At 37.0% G+C, this 14,140-nt stretch overlaps 1 protein-coding gene across 2 annotated transcripts in view; it reads right to left on the bottom strand.

Moving 5' to 3' along the window:
- Positions 1-1,376: 1,376 nt before the first annotated feature.
- Positions 1,377-14,140, bottom strand: part of LOC149078614 (uncharacterized) — a 60,777-nt gene continuing 48,013 nt past the window's right edge. For both annotated transcript variants that reach the window (XM_089240746.1, XM_089240745.1), the window contains exons 2-3: positions 6,661-8,187; positions 1,377-5,489 (exon numbers count right to left, since the gene is read on the bottom strand). In XM_089240746.1, the coding sequence (XP_089096872.1) occupies positions 4,874-5,489; positions 6,661-8,187 (2,143 nt within the window). In that variant the 3' untranslated portion in view covers positions 1,377-4,873. The remainder of the gene's footprint in view (positions 5,490-6,660; positions 8,188-14,140) is intronic.

Genomic DNA, 14,140 nt, shown 5'->3' on the forward strand with positions numbered 1-14,140 from the left:
TTACGAAGGAAAGTTTTTTCTTTTCTAATTATGAGCTCAAATTTTGAATTCTTTCACTTATCAAGATTTGAACATTTTTAAAATTTTTAATTTTTTCAATAAATCTCAAAAATTCTTGTTCACATTTTTCACATTTACTAAACATATAGCCCTATATTCGTTTAGTAAGTGTGAAACTAAATCATAATGATTGGTCAAACAATTTTTGAGTAATCATGAGTGCAATGACAAAAATTTACGTTTTTCAGAAAAACGTGGTTAAAGATTGTGTGAATTGTGATAATATACATTGTTTTTTTAGAGAGAGAAAGAGAGAGAGGAAAAGGGTCCTTATATTTTTTCATGAATAAAATACATACAACGAAATGACAGAAACAACACATAAACTACACACAAACTGAATACAAGGGTATGATCTCCCAAGGAATGTAGGTATGATACCTTGAGGGTATAAAAGTAAACTCTTTATAATCGCTTTTTAAATCATATTGCCATCATATTTTCTTACATTTTTTCTTACATTTTTTCTTACATTTTTTCTTACATATTTTTTTACATATTTTCTTCATTTTTTGATTTCAACTGCGTATTCACGGCAGCTCTACTTGGATAAAATTAATCACGCCATTCAGCTTATCAAAAATTATAATATTGAATTGCCTGGTTTAATTGATCAGTGATCAGATAAATGAGAATTAAAACACAAATTGTTTCTGCAATATTTAGAAATGCAGTTTAATCATGTCATCAGGTCACTTGGCCAATGTCTCGGTTAATTTGATATGAGAGTTGAGTGGTATCCATTAATAAATGTTATTTAAAACAAGTTTACTTGACGCATTATAATGAGGTTTGTATACACTCTCATTTCATAATTATTGAAAAAGCATTGAGTACATACAGGATTAATTAGTTACACAAATTACAAAAAAATTTAAATTCGCGACAAACATGCAAATTTAATACTGTGCATACGACTCATAAGATATTAATATCTGTTGATATTAAAATTATTTCTATTCTTTAAAATTTATCTTTTACACTATGAAAATTTTTATTAAATTATTATATCGTAGAATTCTGTACAAAAATAATAAGGTAAATTTTGAAAAACAAATTTTATATTTTTAAAACTTTTAATCATTATATACTTCAGAGTTTTCCTGAATTTTCTTATAGTGAATTCTCGTTTAGCAGTACAAATAAAATGAAATTATTCTTTTATTATTAGAAATTATGTGCAAATAAAAATTTGTCTTCTACTTGTTTTCTTCTACAATAATGAAATTTCTCCTATCTTGTTTTCTCTGTTTGAAAAATTTTATGTTTTCGTGATGTATAAAAATATACAAAACTACAATAAATACTCATACAAATGTTAGACAAAATCGCTTTATTCGTCTTTATAATCAAACATACAAAAAAAAGAAAATATCATTCATCTTTTTCACACACTGATTTGTTTTCTATAATTAAGAAAAAAGCAAGATCTACTGAATTATCATTTTAATTAGGGTTTTTAAATTGCTTTTTTTTTTCTTAAAAATTCTTCGAAAGGTAAACATATTGAGTATGTTTTCGTATATTCATCGTTAAACACTTTTCATCGAAATTTCTTCAAAAAGGAAATTCAGATACATTTTTTTTTCATTTTCGTTGTTACCTAATTTATACGTTGATTAATTTTCTTACTTAGATTAATTTATTCAACTTACGGTTATCCGATATTTTAAAAGTTATATCAGATTGGAGTTATATTTTTGTTTTTGATCTTCGTTCAAGACCATCTTAACAAATTTGGGTGGAGGGGGCCCTTGAGACCCTCTTTATACAGCAAATTTTGAAGGTAAAAAACCAGCCCATCCAAAAAGGTATACATAATACACAAAAATGCTGAAACTTTCACTCGCCAAAAAATATTTAATGGAAATTCCGAATTAATACAAAAAAAATAATTTTAGAATAGTGCCAAAAATAGTAAAGAAATAATTTCAGAATTAATGAAAGCGAGTCTTAAGCGATTCGAAACACCTGTTTGATTTGGAATTAGAGGCACGGGCCTCATTGGCCTTCCCGTTAAGACAAGACACTACTGTTATTGGTCTATTATCAACTTGGTAGTCTACAAATCATTCGAGTAAAGTGTCAAGTTGTCAAAATAGTTACCTCATAACTGATAAATTGATTTATTATTAATATTTCAGATTTAGTATTCTGAGCGTGCATCCAAAATCGTGTTTTGAGCTGGCAGTGACAATTCCATCGTGTTCCGGCCCATTGTTACCCCTTCCCCGTCTGAGTTTTCACGGAACCCCAGGATTTTCTGAAACATCGTTTGGATTTCCATGTGAAATGCTAATCAATAGCCGTACTATAACTACTATTTACTCTGTGGTATTCATTGTTTCCGTAAGAAATACTGACATATATAGCAGTGTAAATAGTTAGTGATGTTAAGAACTGTAGAATATGGATATTATTTCATGGGGGTTCTCTAAAACAGTGATTCTCAACAGAGGATCACACATATGACCACCTTGTACTACTGGGATATTCTAAAGGGACCGCGAGTGAAGATCAAATAGAAGGGAAGCCATGACATATGGTCGTAGAGTAATAACGCTTTCAAGTGAAATATGGGTGAGAAAAAATCGCGACTAATTTCAGAATCTAAGCAGTAACGCCCATAGAACCAGGGCTATCTTAACGCATGGGAATATCCCGTGTGTGAGGGGAATCATGTTCACATAAATGGCCTGCTCGATGAGATCTAGTATACTATGATTTTCGGAAACAGGTAGTAAATGCGTTATCGTTGTTGTTATCGTTATTTCCTGTTCTAGGTACTCCCCCTTCCCCCAGAAATCACCTTGCCAAAGGGCCAATGATGTTGAGACGTCATTGAGGAGAAGAGGGAAGCTGATTTCTAGCCCAGGGGTTCGGAGACAAAATTAATGTACAAAATATTTGTTCACTATTAGTTTACAGAAAAAATCAATTCAATAAGTAGAAAGTTCTAGATGTGAAGGGAGAGGCGCTGTTCGTGAGACGGGTATGAGAAGAAAATATGGTCCGAAGTGCGTTTGTGTCCCATTTCAACGTTCACTTGTTGTTAACATATACGTTTCCTAGACGTAAAAATTCTCATTTTGAAGAAAAATATTTTATAATAACCGCGCTTCTAAGAATACGCAGTGGCCGGTCTACGGAAATTTCACCTCCAACATTTCGCCCCTGAAACATTACGTCCCCAGAACATTTCGCCCATGGCACATTTCGTCTCCGGTACATTTCGCCCCCGAAAATTTCACCCCTGACATTTCGCCTGTCCTGATCGTGTGAGTTACCAAGTGTGTGACCATATGAGTGATCAAGTTAATGATCGTATCAAGTGAGTGAGTGAGTGAGTGAGTGATCAAATGAGTGCATGAGTGACTGTATGAGTGACCAATTGAAGAAATGAGTGACCGTATGTGAATGACCGTGAGTGAGCAAATGAGTGAGTGGGTGATCATGAGTGACAGTATATGACCGTTGGAGACACCAAGTTAGTGTGGTCATTCATACTGTCACTTGAATGCTCACGTGTTCACTCACTTGATCATCCATACTATCACTCGCATACTCACTTGATAATCCATACTGTCTCTCGCATACTCACTTGATCACTCATACTGTCACTCTCATACTCACTTGATCACTCATACTGTCACTCGCATACTCACTTGATCGCTCATATGGTCATTCACTCACCTATAGTCACAACATACGGTCACTCATACAGTCATTCACTCACCTATAGTCACAACATACGGTCACTCATACAGTCATTCACTCACCCATAGTCACAACATACGGTCACTCATACAGTCACTCCCGCACTCGCAGTCAATCACACACTTATACAGTCAATCACACACTTATACAGTCAATCACACACTTATATAGTCAATCACACACTTATACAGTCAATCACAAACTCATTTGGTCACTCATACAGTCAATCGTTCACTCACTCACTCACTTTTACGGTCACTCATCCGTTCACTCGCCCAATCACTTAGTCATTGGCATAGTCAGTAACTTACTTGGTCACACATACATTCAGGGCAGGCGAAATATCGTGGGATAAACGTACCGGGAGCGAAATGTCGGAGTGAAAATTTTCATAGTCAAAATTTCTGGATCCGCCAATGACTATGGTCGTGACGAAACGGAGGAAGAGAGGTCAACATTCCCCATGGACATGTAAGAAAAGTATAGTGACCTCTGAAAGATAACCTCTAACTTTATCTGACCTTCACCACGAAAAGAGAGGATTCATTCTTCATTAGGGAGAAATGGGGGGAAAAGGGGACTACACAGCAGCAACCGTTGGGGATGTTTATTTTCCCTCATTTCTCCCTAATGAACCCTCTCTTTTCCCTCATGAAGGTCATACAAGGTCAGAGTCCATCTGTTCGTGGTCACACTATACATTCCTCTCTATTGTGATTGGTTATACAAATTCGATAAGTATTGCAATTTCTACGGTTAATTCAGATTAATTAATGATCACAATTATTTAACTACTCTTTGCCCCTCGAGCCTATTCAAGCTGCAAAGAGTACATGCTGACATGGCATTCACTGAAAAAAATAACTAAAAATCGTTCATATACAAAATAAATCTCTCTTTGCCAATCAGTTCAGCACAGTTCCAAGTCATTATTACGTTGTTGTTTTTTAAATACGATCAAGTCCGTAGAATCATCTAGTATATATGTATATATATGTATGGCAAATTACATATGATGTCGGTCGAAAATTGTTCGTATTATAGATAGACAGACTTGAATGTCACCGAAAAAATAATAAAAGTTTCAATTAGTTCATCAGGACCTACGGGTTCTGCTTGGGACGGGGGGTCTTGGTCTGTTCAATGGACTCCTGTTCCTCGGTCGGAACAGTGCCGAAAACCTACTCTTCTCTGTTGTGGTGGGCACTTCCGGTTCCGTATCGGCAGTGTCTTCCTCGTCAGAATCCTCGTCGGTCTCGTCCTCTTCCGCCAGAGAGGATTCGTTCACGGAAGACGGTGGGGACGGCTCGTCGGGTGTCGGAGTTTCCGGGGTCGCCGTCGTGGTCTCTGGTTCTTCCGGTTCGCTACCGGGTCTCGGACGTAAGAAATTGGGTCTTGATCGTCCCCTGTTCGGGATGAGACTCGGTCTGGGCCTTGGTGCTCCCGCGGAGGGCCTGGAAGACCTTGGAGGCAGCGTGGTTGTCGTAGTGGTTGTTGTAGAACGGGTCGATCTCTGGGACGGGACGGGTGGTTGGGACCTGGTCCTGGTTGGTTGGAATCTTCTCTGAGATCCTGAGGATGATGATGATGACGCTCCGAATCTCGGTCTGGCCGTCGTTGATGTGGTGGACGAGGAAACTTCCGATGATAACTTTGTAGTGTCTTCGCTGTCAGCGCTTGATGATGACGGTGCGTTTCTGTTGTACGATGGCCTGTTGTTTTAAGGATAAAAAGAATATTATATCTCACTTCGAATAAATAATATTACTGTAAGAATGATACGTATTCACATCATTGTAAAGCATGTCCAAATTTTCTTCACATCATTTGCTGTAGACGTAAATTAATTGAATTTTTATTCAATTTCGGAATTTGAAAAATTCATCGAACATATAAACATTAAAACTACTAGAGTTTTACGAGTAGAAGTTGTCTTTAGGGACAATCAAATGGAAAAGGTGGTAGATAAATGCCTAAGATCGTGCTCTGTCGAGCAGTGGTTCGTGTCGTTGCAGCAGAGGACACGGTAAGGATTTATTGGACTTCGACAGAGGGCAGTCATGATGGCCAAAAGGCTGTTTAGAAGTATTTAAAAAGAATGAAAGTCCAGTTAGAGCTATGTTGTTTCAGTTACCTTTTCATGATATGCTGTGGTTATCATGCAATTGACGCCCTGCGTAAAATTCTTGCTTGGGAGTCCATAAATGATGACGAGAAAACTTCATCTGTGTCTGACATTAACAGTAAGTTTGATGGAGATGATGAAGCAATGTGTCAGTGCGTGCGCATAGTTTATCGTACATTGTAGTCATAGGTGTGTCATTGTAGCCATTCGTGTGCATACGCTAAATGTTATTCACATCGGTATTTCCCCATACTATGTGTACTCACTCATTCCTATTGAGCTAATGAAGAGTTAAATGGGGTCGCTTGGACTGAACTGAAGAATCTCATTGCGCTTTCATAACGTAAATGTTTGAGTTCGTACCCGACTTCCCGACTTTTTTCGAGGAAAAGACTCTCACATAACTATCGGCTGATGGCAAGAACATATGGTGTGGGTTGGACTCATTTGGTTCCGTTCATTAGATGATTCGAAGGCTCTTTCACGATCCAAAGAAAGACAACTTGTTACGACGCATTAATTGAGGCGGGGAAAAAAATCAGGCTCAGTTATTTTTAATTTACCTCTATGCGAAAGTGGACAGCAGGTATTTCAAACAGTGCTCACTCAAAGTATTGTAACTAGAGTATGCCTTTGTTCTCAAAGCATCGGTTTTTGATAAAGCTGTACTATAGCAGAAAGAAAGAATACGCCTTCTATATAAAAATCATAATAATAATATTGTTTTTTTATTCAAAAATAACAGCGATGTCTCTTACCTGGTTCGGCTTCCCAATGTTGGCCTCGGACGAGTTCGACTGGACCCTCTGAAAGATCCTCTAGTAGAAGAAGATCCGGGGGAAACTGTTGTTGTTGTTGTCGTCGTGCTTGTCGTCGAACGAGCTGTAGGTGGCCGTCTACTGGGAGAGAAAGATGGACTTGGATTGAAACGCCGCCTGCCGCCAGCTCCCGGACGTCTTCGTGACTTTTCCGTTGTCGTAGTCGGTGGTTCGGTTGTCGTGGGTGGTTCAGTTGAAGTCGTTGTGGTCGGTTCCTCTACGACATTTTGGTCTTCTTCGGGTTTGGCATCGGAAATACGATCAACGACTGTATTATCTTCGTCGTTTCCTTCAGGTGGATTATTGTTGTTATTGTTGTTGCTGTTGCTTCCGTCAACTTGTCTGCCCTGGGCACCACCAGCAGCACTCACACTTGTTTCTGTGCTGGGACTGTCTTGTGGGACATGGTCCGGAGTAAAATTATTTCCAGATCTGGTAATCGGTGGCGGTTCGGAAACCACGAAATTAGGAAGGACTGGAAACCTGGGCACTTCGTTACTACCGTAGCGGAAAACGTTGGATACTGGTTTCAAGGGTTGGACATTCGGGTCCTCGTGTATTACCTGAGGCTTGTCTGATCTGATGAATGGAGCTTGCTGAGCTGGGCTACCACTCGAGACAGACCTCGGTTGGGAGGACAATCCTACATCCTGGAGTCTCCTGTTGTCTTGTCCATTCACTGGAACAGAGTTCAAATCGGTGGACAAAGTTCTCGAACTAGCGCTCTTATCGGCTTCGAGCTTGCTTTTATCTCCGTCGTACGATTCCAGGGTTGGTATATCGTCAAAGTTCGAGCTGCCATTGGCCGCAGTATCGTTGTCGTAGTAGTAATAATAATAGACCACATACTCGTCGTTGAGCTTGCCGTCGCTATTACTAGGCACGACGACACTTCCTGGTTTGGTTTCTGCACCTTGCGCTTGAGCAGAAGGAGGAGACTGGCTGAATTGATTCAGATTACTGTGGTCTCCAGCATAAACCAATCCACCTTGTCTGGAGTCCTGGGAAGCTGGCAGTGCATTGGAATGTTGAATGTTAGCCAGCAACGGTGCACTATATCCAGGAGGTGCTGGCGGTGGGGGATGAGCAGCAGCAGCAGCAGCAGCTGACTGAGGATATGAATAAGTGATGGGTGCTCCAGGAATCGGTGGTGGGCTATTTGGTGGCTGGTACCTCACGGACTGTGTTTGAGAAGAGGAAATCAGAGGCTTGTAGTCGTTTGACTGAGCAAGAAGAAGCGGTGGCTGATATGGATTTCGTACCGTCACGGTCGGAGCTGGCGGTGCTGCTAGCAAGGGAGGATGATACGATTCCCTTAGGCCAAGACTAGATTTAAGTTTATCGATATTTTCTGTTAGAATCTGTTTGTTTTCTACTGTAATCGGAGCTTCTCTTCTGCTCCTGATTTCAGCGGAATAAAGTCCTTGTAAGGCTATCGCCTGCAGTAAGAATGTATACAGATGCAACCTGGAAGGAGAAAAAAAATACTTTTATATAACATCGTTTAAATATTTGGTCATAAAATCTCAAACGTCCATGTGTAATCAAATCAAGAAAATAGTTCAAATTGCAAAGGGGTCCCCAATGTCTATTAACCTAGTCCGGTTACAGGTTCATACTGAATTCAATAGCAAAATTCGTGTCCAAAACTGTTCATATTAAACTAAACTTACCCCATAGTCTCTCACGTTCTCATTTCGTTAACCTTCCAAGTGGCATTCACGAGATATCCCGCTTAATTTGATTCTTTATATTACGGCAATGACGAGATATTTTGCCTCCTTAAAACTCTCTTATTTCGATAATGACGACCCCAGATACTTTTCTTCTCTTAAGAATATATTTTTGATTTCCCCCAACCTTTTGGATCAACTGCCGAGGTGGTGGGGGAGTCATCTACCGGGCGGAGTCAGCTTTTATTTGATAACTGAGGAAGATAGAGGCGGTGTTTGAAATATACAGTGTCCCACAATCGACTGGCGGTTTTCAAAATGGGATACCAAGAAACGGTGACATATTATTATACGTTCTTACAGAATATAAATGTGCGAAATCAGAAATTTCAGCTACGTCATTCATGTTGCACGCGAGGTTATATAGTTATTAAAATAAAAAACTCAACTTTTTAATATGGATACTCTGTGCCCAAAACCGTCATTATAAAGTTGTTGTCTGTGTCTCTTGGTGCCCACAAAAAAATTCCACGTTTCTAAGCGCAATATTCGCTGCACAAAATTGGAAAGACTTCTTGGAAAAAGATGTGGCATTTATAGAATGATTTGATTATTTTATTATTGTACGAGTTATAATGCGGATCAGTGAAATTTAAAAACTGCGGAAAGGATTAATCGGAACGGCCTGGATATATAAGGAGGAGATTCCAACAAGCTTCGATCTTATTCGATAACATTCCACTGAAATATGAAAAAGTAGGGCCGTAATTACGCTAGGACAACCAGGGCAATACCTTGGGGTCATGAGCTTTATAGTAGTCCCCTTAGATAATCAAATTAGACGTAGAACGCTTATCATATTGGCCCCGAACGGTAATCTCCAACGGTACGGCCCTGTAAATAACACATAAAAGAAAAGTCAAATGCTGCTTGAAAGATGACAAGAACCCCCATATGAAGACACCATGCTCGAACAAATTGGCGTTTTATTATATGCACAAATAAATGTGTTACACTTCCACCATGCTTGGCCTGCTTTTACCATAACCTCCACACTCCCTTTAATTATGACGAGCAGCACGCCACCCGTTAAAAAACGGCTCCGGTGCAAAAAAGAACGTATATCGGCGTGTCTAGTAATAATATAGTCAATAAAGAAAATGGAGAGGAAAAACTAGCAGGTAATATTAGCAGTTAGATGGGCAGATGTGATTACAGGCAAATGACGATAATTATTATTATATGGATATCCACTCAGTGAACACGCGAGAAAATGTGATTCACTCGAAAGTGGCATTCGCGGTCAAACGTAAATTGCTCTTGAAATGAAACAGATGACCGACATCTCATTCAAAAAAAAAAAGCCATATAATAAAATAAATGCACAGTTTCTCTCATCAACATTTTCATTTATTTTTTTTCTTTAATATAAGGAAACAGGAAAGTTATAGGTGTTATAAAAGATCATTACTGGAGAAAAAAAAAATGGGACCTTCGAGCAAAAAATAAATGCATCAATTATTCAGTCTGGGAATTTACTTTTATTTATTTATTTTGATTTTTTTTTCTTTTGAAAGAAATGCAAATAAGTCTTGAATCAGTATTCAGTTCATTATAATCGCAATGAAACTCAACATTTTTAATTTTTTTTGCATAAATTCAGACATGGTTTAGAAGAAAAAAAATAAGAATGTCTCGGGAAATTTTTCCGTCATTTTCAAAGTGTACAGTAACTAAGAAAGATCAAAAAATGCATTCCATCAATAATAAATACCGAATAGTGATAATTTCACATATTTTATCAATGTATTGAGAGAGTTGGAAAAATATTATAAAAATATCTTATTAAATGCATACGCACAATATAATATAATGCAAATTTATTTTCTAAGGGATATCATACCTTTAAACGTGGTCAAAGGTCTCAAAAATTATGCTCTAGTAGAAATGTCATTAAAGATGGTATTTTACCATTGATTTGTTTCAAACACGGTACGCATTTTTTTTTCTTTTAGTATTTGTTATTAAGTTATTAAGTTATGCCAATACGATGTTTTACATGCCTCTCACACTTATTTTTTGTGAATTTTGAAATATAAAGACACAAATTTATTATTAACATGTAAAATAGCACATGATAAAGTACAATGGAATTAAATAAAAAATGATTTAAACCATTGGATCATTTTTTGGAACATTGGAAACTGTGGGATTCAAACCCCACAGTGGTGGCCGGCTGAAGTTGGTTTTCTGTGGTTCCCAACTTCAAGGCGCAAATGCGAGCCGATCTCCCCGTTAAAAAGTCTCGCCACAGAGAGCAACAGTCCTACAACGATAAATCATTCAATCATAACACTTCACTCATAGTTAGAAAAACTGGTGGCAGATGGCAGCACTACACATAACAAGCATTACAGAGAAACAAAAAACTTCACGTCAAGTTTCACTACACGTACACGCACATTCCCGCATGTACCGATTCGTTGGGGGTTCCGCGGGGGGGTGTGTGGGTGGGGTGCATGTGTGGTGTAGCAGTAGTAGGTAGGGCCTCCAAAAAATGGCTCGGGGATCCATGATGTTCTTAAGTCAGCCACCTCGTTGGGCAATTTGCCTATTGTGGCGTTGTATTTGTATTTGTATTTGTATAAAGGAAACAAAATGAGTACAGTACTAGTATCTTAGAATTTATTCATTAATATTTGATTTTTTAGTTTTTAAAAATTTGAATTTAAGTTTAATTTCTGATAATATTAAGTCAATGAAATCTCTTTTGCCTCATTTTATGAACTAAACTATTTTTTTTTTAATTTTGAATACATTTTTATTCAAGATGTTATGCTATTTCATCATGCATGAAAGTTATTGATAATACATTTTTCCCCCCATAATGTTTGAAAAATAAGTACAGGGTGCACTGCACAAAAGTAAATCACTAGAAATATGCAAATCAGAGTACTATAAAATGCAGGGTGTACGGAATTTTTCCGTCACTCTCACGTAAGACTCTCATTATGATGTTGACTGAAATTGGTGGATAACGCACTATTGGTGAAGTTGTTTTACCTCAGCCCGTCTGAAGCTTCAAGAAAATTTCGGACACAGAAGGTATTGAAGAAAAGTTCAGGAATAAAATTCTGTTGATTTGTTTTCGTGCAGTGTCCTGTATCAACGAAAATTTGAACTTTTTTTCTGCACAAAAAACAATCCCCCCCCCTTTGGGAAAATAACTCTTTCGCAAATCGCATTCAAATACATTGAAACCTCGGTATAATAATACTTTGTGGACCAAGAAAAAATATCGTTGTAGAAGGGATTATCGTTATATCTAGCGACATCAGTTTAACATTACAGTATAAACATTTCCAAACAAAACGGAAATTGTTGTAAATGGATTTATCGTTATATCGAGTATCGTCGTAGCGAGGTTTCGCCGTATACCGATTCCTTCAGTTCTTATGAATTTTAAAGTATTCATGAATTTATGGGACACCTTGTATTCAAGATATGCAAAAAATAGTAGTTTCATAGCATATTATACAAAATATGTAAACCAAACTTGAGGTAAAAAATCAATGGTTAACTAATATTTTCGATGTTATTTCAATAGATCATAGTTTTTGAGTCTTTTCGGCCATGTTAAAAGGTATGAGACCCCTTAAGTATCCAGCCCTTAATAACCTTCACACATGATGGAATGAGTTGCTCATTGAAATCTCATCGCACAGCTCATTCCAATAACAAAAAAAATAGCATTATAATCTTTGAATAAAAAGAATAGCATGGATGAAATTGCATTCTTTTTGCTTTCTTTCCTCGTCGGATTTGGATTTTTCTGGTATTGTAATACAGTGTTCTTTGATTCAGTCTCGTATGGCCTATCCTTGGCATATGCCCGTCGACCTCTGACCTTTGACGGGTCGAAAGAAAAGGCTTGAAACGAGGTCGAGAGCATCTCCCCATTTCACTATTTCATTATTTTATACTCTCCTCTCTGTGTTTCGTGATGTCTGTCATGACACATAAATGCAGACCTGTTATAAGCTTCTTCATTGTTCATGGCCAAGAAACTAAATCGATTGCAACATGCAATTATATATTTATTTTTCAAATCAGGTATTTGTGCTTTCCTGAATAATTTGGGAAAGGTGAAAATGGACTTCTAAATAGAAAAACAATGCAGGGTGCCACAAAAATAACAACCGCTTTCGACATTTTACAGAAAAATAAATATTACTGAGATTTTTTGACAAAATCACTTACATTAGCATGTATCTAAAAAAAATTTTGAAGTAAATTGTGGTATTTGTATGTGCAATGATAAAGCGTGTAGAGTAGGGCCTTCAACCATTCAGATATTGCGGTCTAAATTCGAACTACTCATAAAGCCCGTGGGCCACCACACAAAGTCATATTGCGGTATTTAGAATTGTAAGATATAATCCAGATGCCCAAGGACTTTACGTGATACACAGTGGCATCTTAATGGATTGGCAACCGAGATAAAGCAAGATCTCCAAATTATTGAAGGTTTTCATTCGTTCTGGAATCATTTCTTTCATCACCCATTCTGGTAATTTTTTGATTGATTAATTCCGAAATTACTTCAAATGGTGCTGATTCTATTTCTTTCAGTTAATCCTGAAATCATTGATATTTCTCAAAAAAATCACCTTTCAATATTTCTAGAAATTATTTTTTTTAATTGTTCTGAAATTATTTGTTTCACCAAATCTGATACTTTTTTCACAAATTCTGATTTTTTTTCAATAATTATGATATTTTTTCATTCGTTCTAATATTATTTTTTCTGATCAAGATAACAACCCGAGATGCATACCTACAACTACTTAACCGTACATGCATCCCGTACACATTCATCTACGGAATTTCTAACGAACTGGTTCATCCCATAATGTGTCTTGTGAGTGTATGTGTGACCCCAATATATTTATTATGTTAGAATTGTGCTTATTTCGTGTTTTTGTTGGTGGTGCCATCTTTCCTTCATATTTTTAGTTAAAGTTATTATTATTGCTCGAATTTTTCATGCTCTAACCATTTCGCTTGCAAGATATTCGCGATGAATTTCGATGATCTCTATTTGACCAATCGGTGATAAATATGGTAAAATTGTTCTAACCTAACCGCACGTTACAAAAAGAAAGGAGAAAGAAAAAGTATAAGGAAAAAGGAAGAAATAAAAACAAATGAAAATAAACAATATAATAGATAAGTTGATAAGAGAGTAGTAACGAAGTATATTCCTCTTTTCGCCCTCATCTTACCTGTTCTCTTTCGCTCTTATATGTATATAGCAGAAGGATAGACCATATGTACAAAAAAACCACTAATAGTATTATAGAGATAGGCGGAGGTGAAAATAAAATTTAACTTCGTTACAACAACGCTTCACGATGATGAGGAGAGTGAAAAGAAAACAGAGACAACTTGATCGAATTTATCCCACTGAAGTCTGGACGCAATACTACGATTTACGTCTTTGATCGTAAAGTTGTTAAATATATTTGAGAACACACCACATTTGTTTCGATACTCGTGGGTGCAAAGAGATTTTATACCAACCAAAAACGTGGTCAGAATGAGAAGCCAATTATTCAGACCGATACTCAAAATATTTTTCGTATTAATTATGAAGAATAAAAATTGTATTTACGTTTGGGAAGGAACTAACTGGCTGTAAAATAAATTCTGGAACATGTCCATAAAGTTCAATGTGAAATAAATTG

The sequence above is a fragment of the Pholcus phalangioides genome, unplaced genomic scaffold, assembly GCF_987345545.1.
Source record: "Pholcus phalangioides strain wild (caught in Gottingen) unplaced genomic scaffold, Ppha-v1.0 ptg000013l_1, whole genome shotgun sequence".
In the NCBI taxonomy this organism is placed as follows: Eukaryota; Metazoa; Arthropoda; class Arachnida; order Araneae; family Pholcidae; genus Pholcus; species Pholcus phalangioides.